Raw genomic sequence first — 15,412 nt, forward strand, 5'->3', positions numbered from 1 at the left:
AAGTTTATCTGTCATTAATTGATTATAATCTATTTATTGAACTGCTGTTTTCTCATAGAACAATTTCTTTATTTTGACAGTACTGGTAACATACATTTATAAATATTGTATCCCACAGATGAACAAGCTCCAGATTTTACAGACTGTCCAATGGATATGATTGTTAACACAACAAATGGTGAGACATTTGCCATCAATGTCACATGGATGGAACCGACAGCTACTGATAACTCTGGAGAGACTCCTGTACCAGTAGCAGACTACACTTCTGGTGATAATCAGTTTGCAATTGGTGACACAAAGGTTCAGTACAATGTCTCAGATTCAGCTGGTAACTTCAATGATAGCTGCAGTTTTGTTATCACTGTTGAAGGTAAGACTGTACCTCATTGGAGGAAATTAAACTCACACCATTACATTTACAGAAACGGATCCGACGCCATTGTTTCATTACATTCATAGTGTTTTAATGATAATATTGTAAATGTATACATTTTGTTTCTGATTTATTGAATACATAATATATTATTTTTAAGACACTGAGCCTCCTAAATACATTGGATGTCCTACCGATTCAATAATAGTCATGAACCCTGTTGGAATGGCAAATAGATCCGTTTCTTGGATAGAACCCATATCCACTGATAATGTTGGAATCTTCAATGAAACATCCAGTCATATACCTGGTGATATATTTGAAATTGGCACAGTTACAGTGACTTACACAGCATTTGATACTGCAGGATTAAAAACAACTTGTGTATTTGAAGTAACAGTTCAAGGTATTTGTTTTTTACAAGTAATTAAGCACTTTTTAATTCTTTCTCTTTCAAGACGCTTATTTTATTGGGAAGCAGTAAGTAGAGTGAACACATTCACTTTAGGTTTTGAAAAAAAAAAACAATACATTAACAGTACGTTTTTAGTGCATTTAACCAGATTAATTTATGTTTATTCAGAAGCTTGATAACATGTGAAGACTAACTATCTTCAATGAATCTCAATATTTATAAGTTGTAAGAAGTAAGCTCAATACTACAACAAATAAGGGAGGAGTAGTACTTTATAAATCGCACTTTTTGCTCAATAGTGTCGGATGGAAGAGAAGGATATGAGAGAGTCCTAGAAGTAACTTTATTGAACATCGCTTTCAGATCGAAGACACATGTTATTAAAATGACGGTGCATTTCTAAATAAACATTACAAAAAGCCAATTATTTATTTTAAATAAAATACAAAAAACATTATTCCTAACAAAATTGGAAAACAATTAGAACAATAAGACAATTTTATTAGCAATGCTGTTCCAAGGGAAACGTAACCTCCATTATTAAATCATAATTACATATTTGGTTTCTATGGATAATTCCCTAATTTAACCGATGTTGCGTGTAGGTTTACCCAAATACTAGGCCAAGTTGAAGTAGCCGTCTACAACATCCGTCTGAACTTTTCAATGTCCCCTAGCTTTTGGATATTAAAAAGATCAAGCGACCAAACGACCCAATTCAGCCCAAAAATCTTCACTCTTACCCTAAGGCTCGTAGGTTCCACAACTCTTTATATCGTCTGGTTTAGTGTTAGATTGTTCTTTTATTGTCTGCGTGTCGTCAGATTTTGTATCATTGCGCCGTAGGGCAGACGATGATGAACGGGTGGTCAGATTTTCGAGCTTACCAAATGTTTTATAGGAATAATGGAACATCTTCTAATCACCACCACTACCAGTGTGGTCAGTTAGTCTCGAATTTGCTAGATTCGCAGGTAGGCTTTCGTTTATCAACCTTTTAATTCCTAATTTATTAATACCATTTTTTGTATTTTATTGTAAATTATATAAAGTACTGAACTATCTGTTCATCCTTCAACGTTATTCCCACTGTCTTGGTACATGAATTAGGTTTTTTTCTTAGCAAGTGTTTTTTTTCCTGATCTTCAGTTTCACATCATGAAGGGATTTTCCTTCTTCTATTTACGTCTTTTCTGAAGATTTTTGAATTTGTAGATTCTTTTATATATTCTTGTCGGGTTTCACATCATTAAATTAAAACAAAAAATGATGTAGATTTCCTCTATTTCGACGAAATCGTGTTACTATGGTAGTTAAGAACAAACTATAAAATATCATTGTAGATATTTTTAACTTTCTTGAAAAAAGAAAACTATTAGGTAAAGATAAAGAAAAGAAATAGGAATTTTTTCTTTTATTTTTATATTTATAGTAGGGCCTAAAATAATTGTCCAAGAAAATCAGACATTTATAATGACCGAGTACAATCGGAATACACGATAGGCCTATATTGATCATTTCTGGTATATTATCGTTGTATTCGTCAATGTATTAATTAAAGGCTTATTTCTTGTTAAGGCAAAGCGTTTTCTATGTCTCTATATTATCTAGGTTTATTTGTGGATGATCGTTCCTCATCAATTCATCGTTAAGTTTACTATCTTCCTTGCTGAGTGGGTGTCGTCGTCGCTAAATTACTTTGTGGGTTTATTTTTCTTTCCGTATTTTGTCTAAAGTGTATGGGCGTCTTTCTTTCATTATTTTTTAGAAGCAAATATTATATTTATACTTTGATATGATATATGATATTATTAATCACACGTGATATATTTAGTAACAGTACTGTAACTAATTTTAACATCTCATCGTCTATAGTAATGTTTCTATAAATTCCTCTTCTAATACATTGAGAGTTGATTAAAGAGGAAGGATCGAATACGAGGAATCATACGAACACTCCTATTGTCAGACCTTGGTAGAAGGATGGTACATACAGGCCTACACCTACGCGCCTCCTGAAGGTGAAACAGAAAGAGAAAACGATAAATCGAGGCGCGCAAATATTAATATTAAACCATTATACGATAAACAATGCGATCATAAGAACGGATCGATCACCCCTTATTTGTGTTTGCTATAAAACACGAAAACACTTTAGTGAGATCCAACTTACCCACTATACTGTGTTGTGAGAGCATGCATTGGGTCCAAATATAATTAGTAACTTCTTATACTTGGCTCCGTAATTATATAGGCCTACACATAATATATTCCAATAATATAGTTTCTTCTGTACATGTACAGGATACGCAAAGTTCCTTGAGTTAACAAACAACGGTAAGTAAAACAAATACGTCCTGCTTGTTCGACGGTCGGTAGTTGAGAGAGAGAGAGACAAAGAATAAAAAAGGTTTGCATGCCGTTCGTTACACCTGCTAACACATATGCAAATTGCCTCTACATCAGCTCCCCTCTAGATCGCAAATGAAATGTTAGCGAGCGATGAAAAAAAAATGATTCTAGTATAAAACTTCCAACACAATAAACTAACAGAATTTCTTCAACCGCAATCATAATCTGCAAGCTTACGTGGCCAGTGTACATGTCGTCCGCTACGCGTTTGCCGTGGCGGAGGTGCGACTGGAATAGCACTTGCGGTTGGGGAAAGCCCTGCTTCCGGTTGCCTTGACGATTCTGGAAAGTTGTTAATAGCTTTACCATTATTTACAAAGGCGACTTTTAGTCTGTCCAAACTAACAGTTTCATGTTTACCTGCGATGCTCAAAACAAAGTATTTGTCAGTTCTGTTTAAAACTTTAAATGGCCCATTGTAAGGAGACTGAAGAGGTTTCTTTACGCTATCGCAACGAACAAACACGTGAGTACATTCACGCAAATCGTCGTGGATTTGTGCGGTGCGTTGATTCGCTCGTGTTGGCACTGGTTGAATATTCTGCATGTGTCTTTGCAATCTATGTACGTAATTCGCAGGCTCATGTGAGGCGATATCAGTAGGCGCGACAAACTGCCTTGGAAGTTTCAGGGTTGCTCCATACACCAGTTCCGATGAAGAACAGCCTAAATCAACTTTGACCGCTGTCCGGAGACGACCCAGAAGAACTAAAGGTAAAGTTTCACTCCACTTCTGAGGATCATCTTGAGCCTTAAGCGAAACCTTTAATTGGCGGTGAAAACGTTCAACTAATCCATTTGACATAGGATGGTAAGATGTTGTTCGAATGCGTTTTGTGCCCAACATGTTAGATAGGGCGGTGAATAGTGCCGATTCGAACTGACGACCACGGTCTGTAGTGATGGTGGATGGCGCACCGAATCTGGATACCCAAACAGTGACAAACGCTTTGGCTACAGTTTCAGCGGTAATATTGGTGATTGATATGGCCATCTTGTAAAGCGATCGATACATGTAAGTAGGTAAGTATAACCATCCGATACAGGTAGTGGTCCTACCAAGTCTATGTGGACGTGGTCGAATCTTATGTCGGGCGTCGCAAACGTACCTAATGGTGTCACAGTGTGGCGATGAACCTTATTCTTCTGGCATTTTAAACAACACTTAGCCCATGTCCGCAAATCACTGTTCATACCAGGCCAAACATACCGTGAAGCGATTAATTTTAGTGAAGCTCGAATCCCTGGATGAGAAAGTGAATGCAAAGAGTCAAACACTAACCTACGCATACCTTTGGGCACGAATGGTCTATGATTACCAGTGGTGACATCGCATACAATAGTACCGCCGCTAGTCGCTGTCGGTACGTCTCTCAACTTGAAAACAGACTTATGCTGATGTTCGAGCAACTCCGCATCTTTTTGCTGGTGCCTAGCCATGACGTCATAATCAATAGAAAGCTCCGATGAAGCTGACACTGCATTCAAGTCCATACGTGACAGTGCGTCTGCTACGGTATTCTCGCTACCTTTGACGTGTCGAATGTCCGTGGTAAACTGTGAGATGTAGTCTAAGTGACGTATCTCTCGCGGCGAATATCGATCTGCGCTGGAACGTAATGCGTGTGTTAAAGGTTTATGGTCAGTTAAGATATAAAATGTTCTAGCTTCTAGAACGTGGCGAAAATGCTTAACTGCAAGATAGGTAGCTAGTAATTCCCGTCCAAAAGTACTATATCTCCTTTCCACCGGATTTAGACGTCGGGAAAAAAATGCAAGTGGATGCCAAATCCCTGCTACCATTTGTTGCAACACACCACCTACAGCGCAATTGGACGCATCTACCATTAAACACAATGCAGCGTCAGGATGTGGATGTTCTAGAAGAGTTGATTCGACGAGTGCATACTTGACCTTGTTGAACGATTCAATTTCCGTCGGAGATAGTTCAATCGCCTTTTTAGGTTTACCGACAAGTAAATCAGTTAATGGATGAATCAAATCCGAACATCTAGGTATAAACCGTCTGTAGAAATTAATTAATCCCAGAAACTCACGTAATTTACGCACAGTATCTGGTACTGGAAACTGTTCAATCGCCTCAACCTTGGAACGCAATGGCTGTATCCCAAACTCGTTAATTTGATGACCTAAAAATTGTAGTGAAGACACACCCCATACACACTTGGGACGGATTAACAATAATACCAAATTCATCGAGACGTTTAAAAAGTGCCTGAAGATGCAATTCATGTTCAGCAGTATCCATGCTGGCAATAAGTAAGTCATCAATGTAAGCATACACGAAATTCATACCCCGCAACACCTGGTCAATAAAACGCTGAAATGACTGTGCCGCATTTTGAAGACCAAATGGCATTCTTAAGAACTCGAACATGCCAAACGGCGTAGTAATAGCGGTTTTTGAAATGTCTTTAGGATCGACGGGTATTTGATGATATGCACGTACCAAATCTATCTTAGAAAAAATCTTGTAACCCGAGAGAGTCGCGGTAAAGTCATGAATGTGAGGGATGGGGTACATATCTGGAACAGTCACATTATTTAACGCTCGGTAGTCCCCACATGGCCTCCAATCACCTTTAGGCACCATGTGTAGCGGCTACGACCAGTTACTATCTGAGGGCCGTATAATTCCTAATTGTAACATATGATCAAATTCAGCCCGTGCAATTTTCAATTTCTCAGAAGACAATCGGCGAGGTCTGGCACAAACTGGCAACCCATTTGTATTTATCTGATGTGTAACGTTATGTTTCACGCTTCCATTACGAAAACATGGTTTGGTAATCGTTTTATATTTGTTTAATACTTCCTGAAAACGAGGATTTACTTTTGGGGTCGGAAAGACCGGACTAAGTGATGCTAGGGTACATTCTATTCCCTTGACACTAATACTAGTAGTAGCATCGAAAAGTTGGCGATTTTTTAAGTCCACAATTAAACCAAAACGTCGTAAAAAATCGGCCCCAATAATCGCATTAGGCACATCAGCAACAGTAAATATCCACCTATACGTGCGTCGAAATCCAAAATCAACTGTTAAGGAACGCTCCCCATAAGTAGATATTGTAGATTTGTTTACTGCTTGCAATACAAAGTCAGTTTTTCGGTGCAACTTGTCTGTTATTGATGGAGGTAACACGCTAACCTCCGCTCCAGTGTCAACTAAGAATCTGAGTCCCGAAGTACGATCAGAAATAAAAAATAGACGACTACCTTCACCAACGCCAGCAGCTGTCGCCGTCTCTAGTCGCTGGCTTGGTCGTTTCCCGCCTTCTGTGAGGAAAAAGAGCATGGTGAATTACATTTATGTGCCTTGTTACCATATCGATGATGATACCAGCATAAACCATCATTAGATGTAGCAGAGGGCGAGCATTTTCGGCTTTCACGTTGTTTACTACGGCTTCTGCCTCTGACTTGTTTCGCCAAGGAAGAAACGAGGTTGGTCAACTTACTAACCTCAGCTCTCAATTCCCGTAATTCGTCTGACGTTGCGCGTGCACCCGTATCCTTAATTGTCGTGGCAATAGTAGGTGGTGGTGGAGAAACTTCCAAAATTTTATCGGCCAACGCTGCCAGATCTGAAAGGTCCATATCCTCACGGGTGGACGCTAATATCAATTGAACATTAGTAGGCAATCTTTGCACAAACAACTGTTTCAGGATGGATGTCTCTAAATCACGATCCCCCAGCAATTGGTACATCTTGCGTAGTAACTGACTAAGCTTGCGATCACCTAATTCTTCCGTTGTTAACAACTGATGAAGACGCTTTTGCTCCGACACGGATGTCCTTTTAACCAGTTCCGATTTCAAATGGGTATATGGTCTCTGGTATGGAGGGCTTAGCAATAAATCCCGAACCTCCTGTGCGATATTAGGCGGCAAAGAAGCAATTATATACGAATACTTTGTTTCCTCAGCCGTAATTCCTCTGGTAACAAACTGAGCCTCCACTTGCGCAAACCAAATAAGTGGGTCATTCGGCCAAAATGGCGGCAATTTTAAACTTACAGCAGCCGCCACAGGTGGTGCCTCATCCATTCTAGCGGCCATTTTGATCGGTGTAGCTCTTCCCGGAGAGGGTCTCGCCATAATTCCATTCACGTATCAAACAACGACAACTCAAAGTAATCTTGCAACAACGACGAAGAAAAATATTTAAATATTCCAAGCACTCTCGTTAGATCACGTCGGGGTCACCACTTTAGTGAGATCCAACTTACCCACTATACTGTGTTGTGAGAGCATGCATTGGGTCCAAATATAATTAGTAACTTCTTATACTTGGCTCCGTAATTATATACACATAATATATTCCAATAATATAGTTTCTTCTGTATATGTACAGGATACGCAAAGTTCCTTGAGTTAACAAACAACGGTAAGTAAAACAAATACGTCCTGCTTGTTCGACGGTCGGTAGTTGAGAGAGAGAGACAAAGAATAAAAAAGGTTTGCATGCCGTTCGTTACACCTGCTAACACATATGCAAATTGCCTCTACAACACTATGGGAAAAAGATTTATATATTAAGCTGATTCATTATTTGCTTTAGATCTTACCATAATTCGTAAATCATATTTGTTGACAATTTCAGTGATAGCTGTATTTATATTCGTTAGGTTTTGTAATTAAACATTGTACTATTTCCCACGGGTAAGCTCACAGTTTGTACACTGATAATACAAAGTGTGATATTTCAAATTTTGGAGACAACACAGTACGAACACTCGGGATTAGTACATATTTATTTAAGCAGTCTATTTTTAATATTTTTCGCCTTAGAAGTCACCTTGTACAACCCGTTTGGCCATGTATCCTCAATCACACAGGATTGAAATCACCGTAGGAAGTTGTACTAAAAATAAAGGCGGAATTGCGCACGAGTTTACATATTTTCACCTTGTAAAAGACAGATACCACCAACCAGGGTGTGATACGCAGCAGTCAGTATTTGTGTTTATCAATGAATGTGTTGACAAATATGGTTTGAACGCCATAACATCGGATCCCCGATCAAATTCATTTCTATACAAAAAACCCTAACCCTAACCCTCTGCTATGCCTACTTCATATATTTACCCTACTATTACCACCTACTTTCATTCTTTCTAAATCCTATTATTAACCAATAATACCGCCATAATGTTGACATGTATGACACGTCCTACAAATTCCCTTGTCAAAGAATAGTCTGGCAAAGAAAACGCGCGTGAAACATTGAAACAAAAATTATACGTAGTCTAATATGTATTAATTGTAGAATAACAATTTTTTGTGGAATATATAGATACAGAAGATCCTGTGTTTATCAACTGCCCAATGTCTCCAATAGAAGTAGTCACTGATGAAGGCTTTGCATATGCCAACGTGTCATGGGATGACCCCCAACCTATGGACAATTCTGGCATGTTAACAGTTACTCAAGTGAATTATCCTGGTGATAGTTTTTATGTTGGAACTCATTCTGTTAACATAACAGCTAAAGATGAAGATGGTAACATTGGTATCTGCACTTTTGTGATAAGTGTCAAAGGTAATACTGCTACTGTGTACATCTTTTGTAAATAAGGATGAAGCATATTGTAGCCAACGGAACATCCCATTTGAAGATCCTGTAACTGTTTTGTTTAACCGGTGGTTTGTAATTACAAACACCACATTTTAGCAGATGTGTGTGTGTGCGTGTGTTTATAGAGACAGGACCATCAGCGCAACCTCACATACAACCATTGATAGTAAAGTAATAATCTTCCCAAGAACACAATATTATAAAACAGTTCATAAACTTAACCTTTTCAGATGTCATTTCCTTTCTTTCAGATGAAGAAGATCCTGTACTAACTGACTGTCCAATGGACATTATTCTGAATACTACAAGAATGCTTTCATATGCTAATGCTACTTGGATGAGTCCAAATGCTACAGATAATTCAGGCAATGTTACCTTAGTTTCTACACATGTACCTGGTGATGGCTTTGCAGTAACAACAACTGAAGTTACTTACACAGCAACTGATCCGTATGGAAACGAAGACATGTGTACATTCAATGTTACTGTAATTGGTAAGAATAGCATTTAATTTTTAATAAACAATTACTATAAAACATTTCAGTTTAATTTTTTTTTTAATAGAGACGTACTTTTTATAAAGAGAAAGATAAACTGTATTACAAAATGTACTTGAGATAATGTAATGTGTATTAACCAGATGCCGAGTCTCCTACTTTGAACTGTGTGTCCAATGTGACTGTGTACACCGATTTAAATTCAGCAACAGCTAATGTATCCTGGCCAATACCAGAAACAACAGACAACAGTGGTTTAGAAGCTACATTAACCTCTAACTATGAACCCTATACACTGTTTAATATTGGAACAACTCTAGTAATGTACACATCAACAGATGCATCAAATAATGTACAAACGTGCATGTTCAATGCAACTGTAATTGGTAAGTACGATTAATGGGTATAATATACATTTTAGTTGTAATATTTAATATTACAACTAAAATGTATATAAAACATTTTAAACTGGCTTATTTGGTATTTCTTTAATCTATTAAAGATAATGAAGATCCGGTATTTGATTGCCCCAATGGCAACATTGTGGCATTTACAGATGAGTCCCAATCATACTCAACTGTTTACTGGAATGTATCAGTTACTGATAATTCAGGTAATGTTACATATAATTGTACAAGTGAATCAGGTGACCAGTTTGATGCTATTTGGCCAATAATACAACAAAATGTAAGCTGTATGGCACAGGATCCATCGGGAAATGACGCATCTTGCTTTTTCTCTGTTACTGTTGATGGTGAGTTTATAAAAATTGTATTATATTGATTTTTGTGTAAAAAATGTTTTTTTTTATTTTGAATCTTATTTCTACAGTACACAAACACACTACTACAACAAAATTACTGATTCTCATTAGTTGGTTGTTTTATTATTGCAACTACACAATCCTACATGATCCTGTTACACAGTATGTTATTATTGTATTTGACGTAGGCTACTACCATTCCATAGATTTGACTCTTAGTAGGCAAACAATAATCTTGTAAAACTTACTCTTATTAAACCATTGAAATTAATATCAAACAGTTGGATAATACATTGGTTTAAACATTCAACAGTTAAATATTAAAGAGTTGTAATTTTTTTCTTATAGATAATGAAAATCCAAATATAACATGTCCCAGTAACTTCAATGTGACAACAGACAATGGACAAGCAACAGCTTGGATTCAATGGGATGTTGAATACACAGATAACACAAAATCTCTATATAATCTCAGCCTAACAGGATCTGGTTTAAATTATAATCCATCAGGTGAAAACTTTCCTATTGGAACAACGACACTTGAATATACAGTAACTGATGTATCTGGAAACAGTGATAACTGTACATTTTATGTCACTGTACGAGGTGAATTTTTTTAGATGGTTTTAATGATTTTCAGTAAAAAAGTTTATGTTTGAATGGAATGAAAATAAATATCTTGTCCAATAATAATAATAACCCACGAAAATCATACCTTCTTACTTGCAGTTTTAATTTCTTAACATTATGCAATTACTTATTAATTGTTGAATTATTAATTTGCTTTTTAAACAGATGAAGAAGACCCTGTGATATCGAGCTGTTCAGTGAACATTGTTTTGAATACTACAAGTATGTTACCATTCACTAATGCTACTTGGATGACTCCAAATGCTACAGATAATTCAGGCAATGTTTCCTTAATCTCTACACATAGCCCTGGTGATGGCTTTGCAGCAACAACAACTCAGGTCACTTACACAGCAACTGATCCGTATGGAAACGAAGACATCTGTATATTCAATGTTACTGTAATTGGTAAGATTAACATTTAATTTGTATTAAACAATTACTATAAACATGTTAATGTCTTTACAAAGTTTCTTTAAAAAACAGTATTACATAAAGAGAAAGATAAACTGCATTTAAAAATGTACTTTAGATAATGTATTTTTTCAATTTATTAAACAGATGCCGAGTCTCCTACTTTGAACTGTGTGTCCAATGTGACTGTGTACACCGATTTAAATTCAGCAACAGCTAATGTATCCTGGCCAATACCAGAAACAAAAGACAACAGTGGTTTAGAACCTACATTAACCTCTAACTATGAACCATATACACTGTTTAATATTGGAACAACTCTAGCAATGTACACATCAACAGATGCATCAAATAATGTGCAAACTTGCATGTTCAATGTCACTGTAATTGGTAAGTATAATTGATATGATAAAGAAAATACATGAGCATTTACTAACATTTGCCGATAGGTTTTTCATTTCATTTATTTTATTACAGATAATGACAATCCTGTATTTGATTGTCCTAGTGGCAACATTATGTCATATACAGATGAGTCCCAATCATACTCAACTATTTATTGGAATGTATCAGTTACTGATAATTCAGGTAACGTTACATATAATTGTACAAGTGAATCAGGTGACCAGTTTAATGCCGTTTGGCCAATAATACAACAAAATGTAAGCTGCATGGCAAAGGATCCATCTGGAAATGACGCATCTTGCTTTTTCTCAATAAATATTGCGGGTGAGCATATTGTGATTATTGATTCATATTTATTGATTTATTTTACATTTTAAAGATTTTTTTACACAAATGATTTTGTAAAATCTCAAATCAAGTATAGAATAGCAGATTTTAATGATGCAAAAAATCAATATTATAAATAATTGAATGCATAAACATAATAATGTAATAAACATAATATGTTATAAAACCAGATGGATTATATGCAAACGTATTATGTTTACATACAATTCCGTCGGATTTTACATTGACCAAAATTCATAGGTTTAATATTAGATTGTCAATATTAAACCATACAATGAGTACCAACGAATTCAGTAATACATACATACTTAACATTCAATAAATGTATATTCAACATTTTAAAGTAATATAAATTATTGGGTTTTTTAATTTGTAGATAATGAGAACCCAAGTATAGAATGTCCAAATGACTTCAATGTGACAACAGGCAATGGAAAACCAACAGCTTGGATTCAATGGGATGTTGAATACACAGACAACACAGAATATTTATATGATCTCAGCCTAACAGGATCAGGTTCAAGTTATAATCAATCTGGTGAAAACTTCCTTATTGGAACAACAACACTTGAATATATAGTAACTGATGTATTTGGAAACAGTGATAACTGCACATTTATTGTCTTTATTCGAGGTGAATATACACTAGTATTGCTTTTAATTATTATTTAAATATTGTTTTTATTTTTACACAAGTTCTATTGCATAATCTTCCTGAGTACGAAATTTGAATCCAACAAAGACTACTTCTAAACCTATAAATACCGAAAGTTGGCCAAAAATCGTTTTAGAACATGCAATGTTGTCTTTTGATTTCAATATAGTAAATTGTTATCCACACATTGTCTTACGTTTGTTGAGTATAGAAATTCAAAATTAACTCACTAACCTAATGTTTATTACATCATAATGTAGATATTGAGAATCCAATGCTGAATTGTCCAGATGGCATTGTAAACGTGACTTTAATTGGTGAAGCATACGGTATTGCCAATTGGGTTGAACCAGACATTACAGACAACTCTGACATCATTCATGTGAACATGTCAAATTACGTTTCTGGTGATCGCTTCTATCCAGGCAACACAACAGTTTATTATTTTGCTGAAGATCCATATGGAAACTCTGTTAATTGTACATTTATTGTTACAATCTTTGGTAAGATTAATTACCGTTTCGATAGTTTTTCTTATGTATAACTACAAAGTTAGTCACATTTTTAATAAATATGTATAATTCTGAAACGTAAATTTTAATTTTTCATTTCTGCCATTTTACTCAAATTAAACTCATTAATTTGTATTGGTCTTAAAAAAACAATTCTTTTAAAGATCTAGTAAAGAATTGTCCGTATGCTCAATAATATGAATTTTGGAGGTTTAGGAATAAATAACTATATATAGACCACGTTGTCATAGAAGAAGAACACATTTCATTTATTAATTTACAAATCTACCAAAAATAATAATACCGTAACAGAATCTATTTGATATTTTTAAAAAATCTGATGAAACCTCATTATTTCCTTATTCCTTAAACAATGAATACAAGCTGACTATTGATGTCTGTTTCTCCCTCAGATGTTGAGATACCGATATTTGATCCATGTCCCAGTAATATAGACGTAAACACAGATCCCAGACTGCCGTATGCTGTAGTAAATTGGAACATTACAGTATATGATAATGTTGGTGTTATTGAACTTGATAGCAACTATGTCCCATTTGATACATTTAATATCACAGTAACAGAGGTAAAATATGTTGCAACAGACTCTGAGGGCAATGAAGCAGAGTGTATATTTAATGTCACAGTAACAGGTAACAATGATTTTGTCAGGTTATCAAATTATTTAAAATTGTAATGTCTACTTAGAAATGTTCAGGTGGCCGAACATAACCCCAGCTAAAAAAGGTAACATGACTGAGATATACCAATTGTTTTAATAATTGGATGTGACAATACTACATTTTTACAACATGTCCAAACAGTCAGATACCTGTGAACCCTACATTGCTGTAATGTTATTTGACGTGACCAGGTAAAAATAGCACATTTGGGACATATGATCTCCATACAGTCACCAGTTAAATCAACGTTTTTCAAACATTATGGTTAAATGAAACCTGACTTGTTATGGAGGTCTTCTGACTCTGGGACAGACATAAGCTACATAAGACTTGTTATTGTTCTGTTTTGTCAATAGACTAGATAGACAGAACACCTGTCATGAATCTATTTTTTTTATGGGCTAGATATTTTCACAACCAGAACTTGAGAAAAGCTTTTTTTTAAATAATCGTAATTTTCTACTGCAACGCTTACAAACTTAAATCTTATCTCTTAATAATATTTGTTTATATTTTTCGAATATTAATATCCAGCACACTTTTTCAGATACTGAGCTTCCCGAATACATTGGATGTCCTCCTAATATAATTGTCCTGGTTCCTGTTGGAATGGCCAATAAATCTGTAACATGGATAGAACCAGCAGCTACTGATAATGCCGGTGTATACAATGTAACATCTACTCACACACCTGGTGATACATTTGAAATTGGCACAGTTACAGTGACATACACAACATTTGATACTGCCGGACTAAACACAACTTGTGTATTTGAAGTAACAGTTCAAGGTATTTGGTTTATAATGTACAACTGTAATACAAAAACGTGCAGACGTCCAACTAAACCTTGATTTATGAAATATAATGTTTTGAATGTATATATGTATACATGAGGTGTATGGGTTTGTTTTTTCATTGATATATTTATATACATTATTGTATGTATTGCAAGGTATAACATTTTACAGGCAATTTGATTTTCATTGTAACTCCCCCATCTGCTTTTGTTTATATATCATCGTCCCGTATATGTGTAGGTTGGATCACACAGACTAATATTTTATTTCCGATTATCAAGCTTTCTTACAGTGAGATCAATCCAGCTTAAGGTGTGTTTACCTAGAGGGCTTTTAATAACCTCTAAACATTTTAATGGTTTTATCTGCACTATCATCATCACCATCATTGAGGAGTAAATAATTGTCGCGTAATGATTTCTTTTGAATCTATAGATACGGAAAATCCTGTGTTTACCAACTGTCCAAATTCCCCAATAGAAGTATTGACTGATGAAGGCCTTGCATATGCCAACGTGTCATGGGATGACCCCCAACCTATGGACAATTCTGGCACGTTAACAGTTACTCAAGTGAATTATCCTGGTGATAGTTTTTATGTTGGAACTCATTCTGTTAACATAACAGCTGAAGATGAAGATGGTAACATTGGTGTCTGCACTTTTGTGATAATTGTCAAAGGTAATACTGCTACTGTGTACATCTTTTGTAAATAAGGATGAAGCATATTGTAGCCAACGGAACATCCCATTTGAAGATCCTGTAACCGTTTTCATGTTTTTAATTACAACCACCACATTGTATCAGATGTTTGTGCGTGTTTACAGGACCATCAGCGCAACCTCACATAAAACGATTGATAGTAAAGTAATAATCTTCCTAAGAACATAATATTATAAAAA

General features: G+C 35.6%; 3 protein-coding genes across 3 annotated transcripts in view; 2 read left to right on the forward strand and 1 right to left on the reverse strand.

The window, feature by feature from the left end:
- Window positions 1–165: 165 nt before the first annotated feature.
- On the forward strand, window positions 166–11,891 carry LOC140040686 (hyalin-like). The gene is made up of 10 exons (XM_072086799.1): window positions 166–373; window positions 537–782; window positions 8,524–8,769; window positions 9,057–9,299; window positions 9,446–9,688; window positions 9,805–10,056; window positions 10,414–10,671; window positions 10,861–11,103; window positions 11,257–11,499; window positions 11,587–11,891. Exons 1-10 carry the CDS (start codon window positions 208–210, stop codon window positions 11,889–11,891), a joined length of 2,445 nt encoding a protein of 814 aa, XP_071942900.1. The 5' UTR covers window positions 166–207.
- LOC140054951 (uncharacterized) lies at window positions 6,136–7,304 on the reverse strand. The gene has a single exon (XM_072100095.1). It carries the CDS (start codon window positions 7,284–7,286, stop codon window positions 6,474–6,476), a length of 813 nt encoding a protein of 270 aa, XP_071956196.1. The 5' UTR covers window positions 7,287–7,304; the 3' UTR covers window positions 6,136–6,473.
- A 347-nt stretch (window positions 11,892–12,238) lies between the features above and the next one.
- LOC140040691 (uncharacterized) overlaps window positions 12,239–15,412 on the forward strand; it is a 28,027-nt gene continuing 24,853 nt past the window's right edge. Inside the window, exons 1-3 of the mRNA XM_072086814.1 lie at window positions 12,239–12,496; window positions 12,778–13,020; window positions 14,946–15,191. Coding sequence (XP_071942915.1) covers window positions 12,792–13,020; window positions 14,946–15,191 — 475 coding nt within the window. The 5' untranslated portion in view covers window positions 12,239–12,496; window positions 12,778–12,791. The remainder of the gene's footprint in view (window positions 12,497–12,777; window positions 13,021–14,945; window positions 15,192–15,412) is intronic.

The sequence above is a fragment of the Antedon mediterranea genome, chromosome 1 (genome assembly GCF_964355755.1).
Source record: "Antedon mediterranea chromosome 1, ecAntMedi1.1, whole genome shotgun sequence".
NCBI lineage: Eukaryota > Metazoa > Echinodermata > Crinoidea > Comatulida > Antedonidae > Antedon > Antedon mediterranea.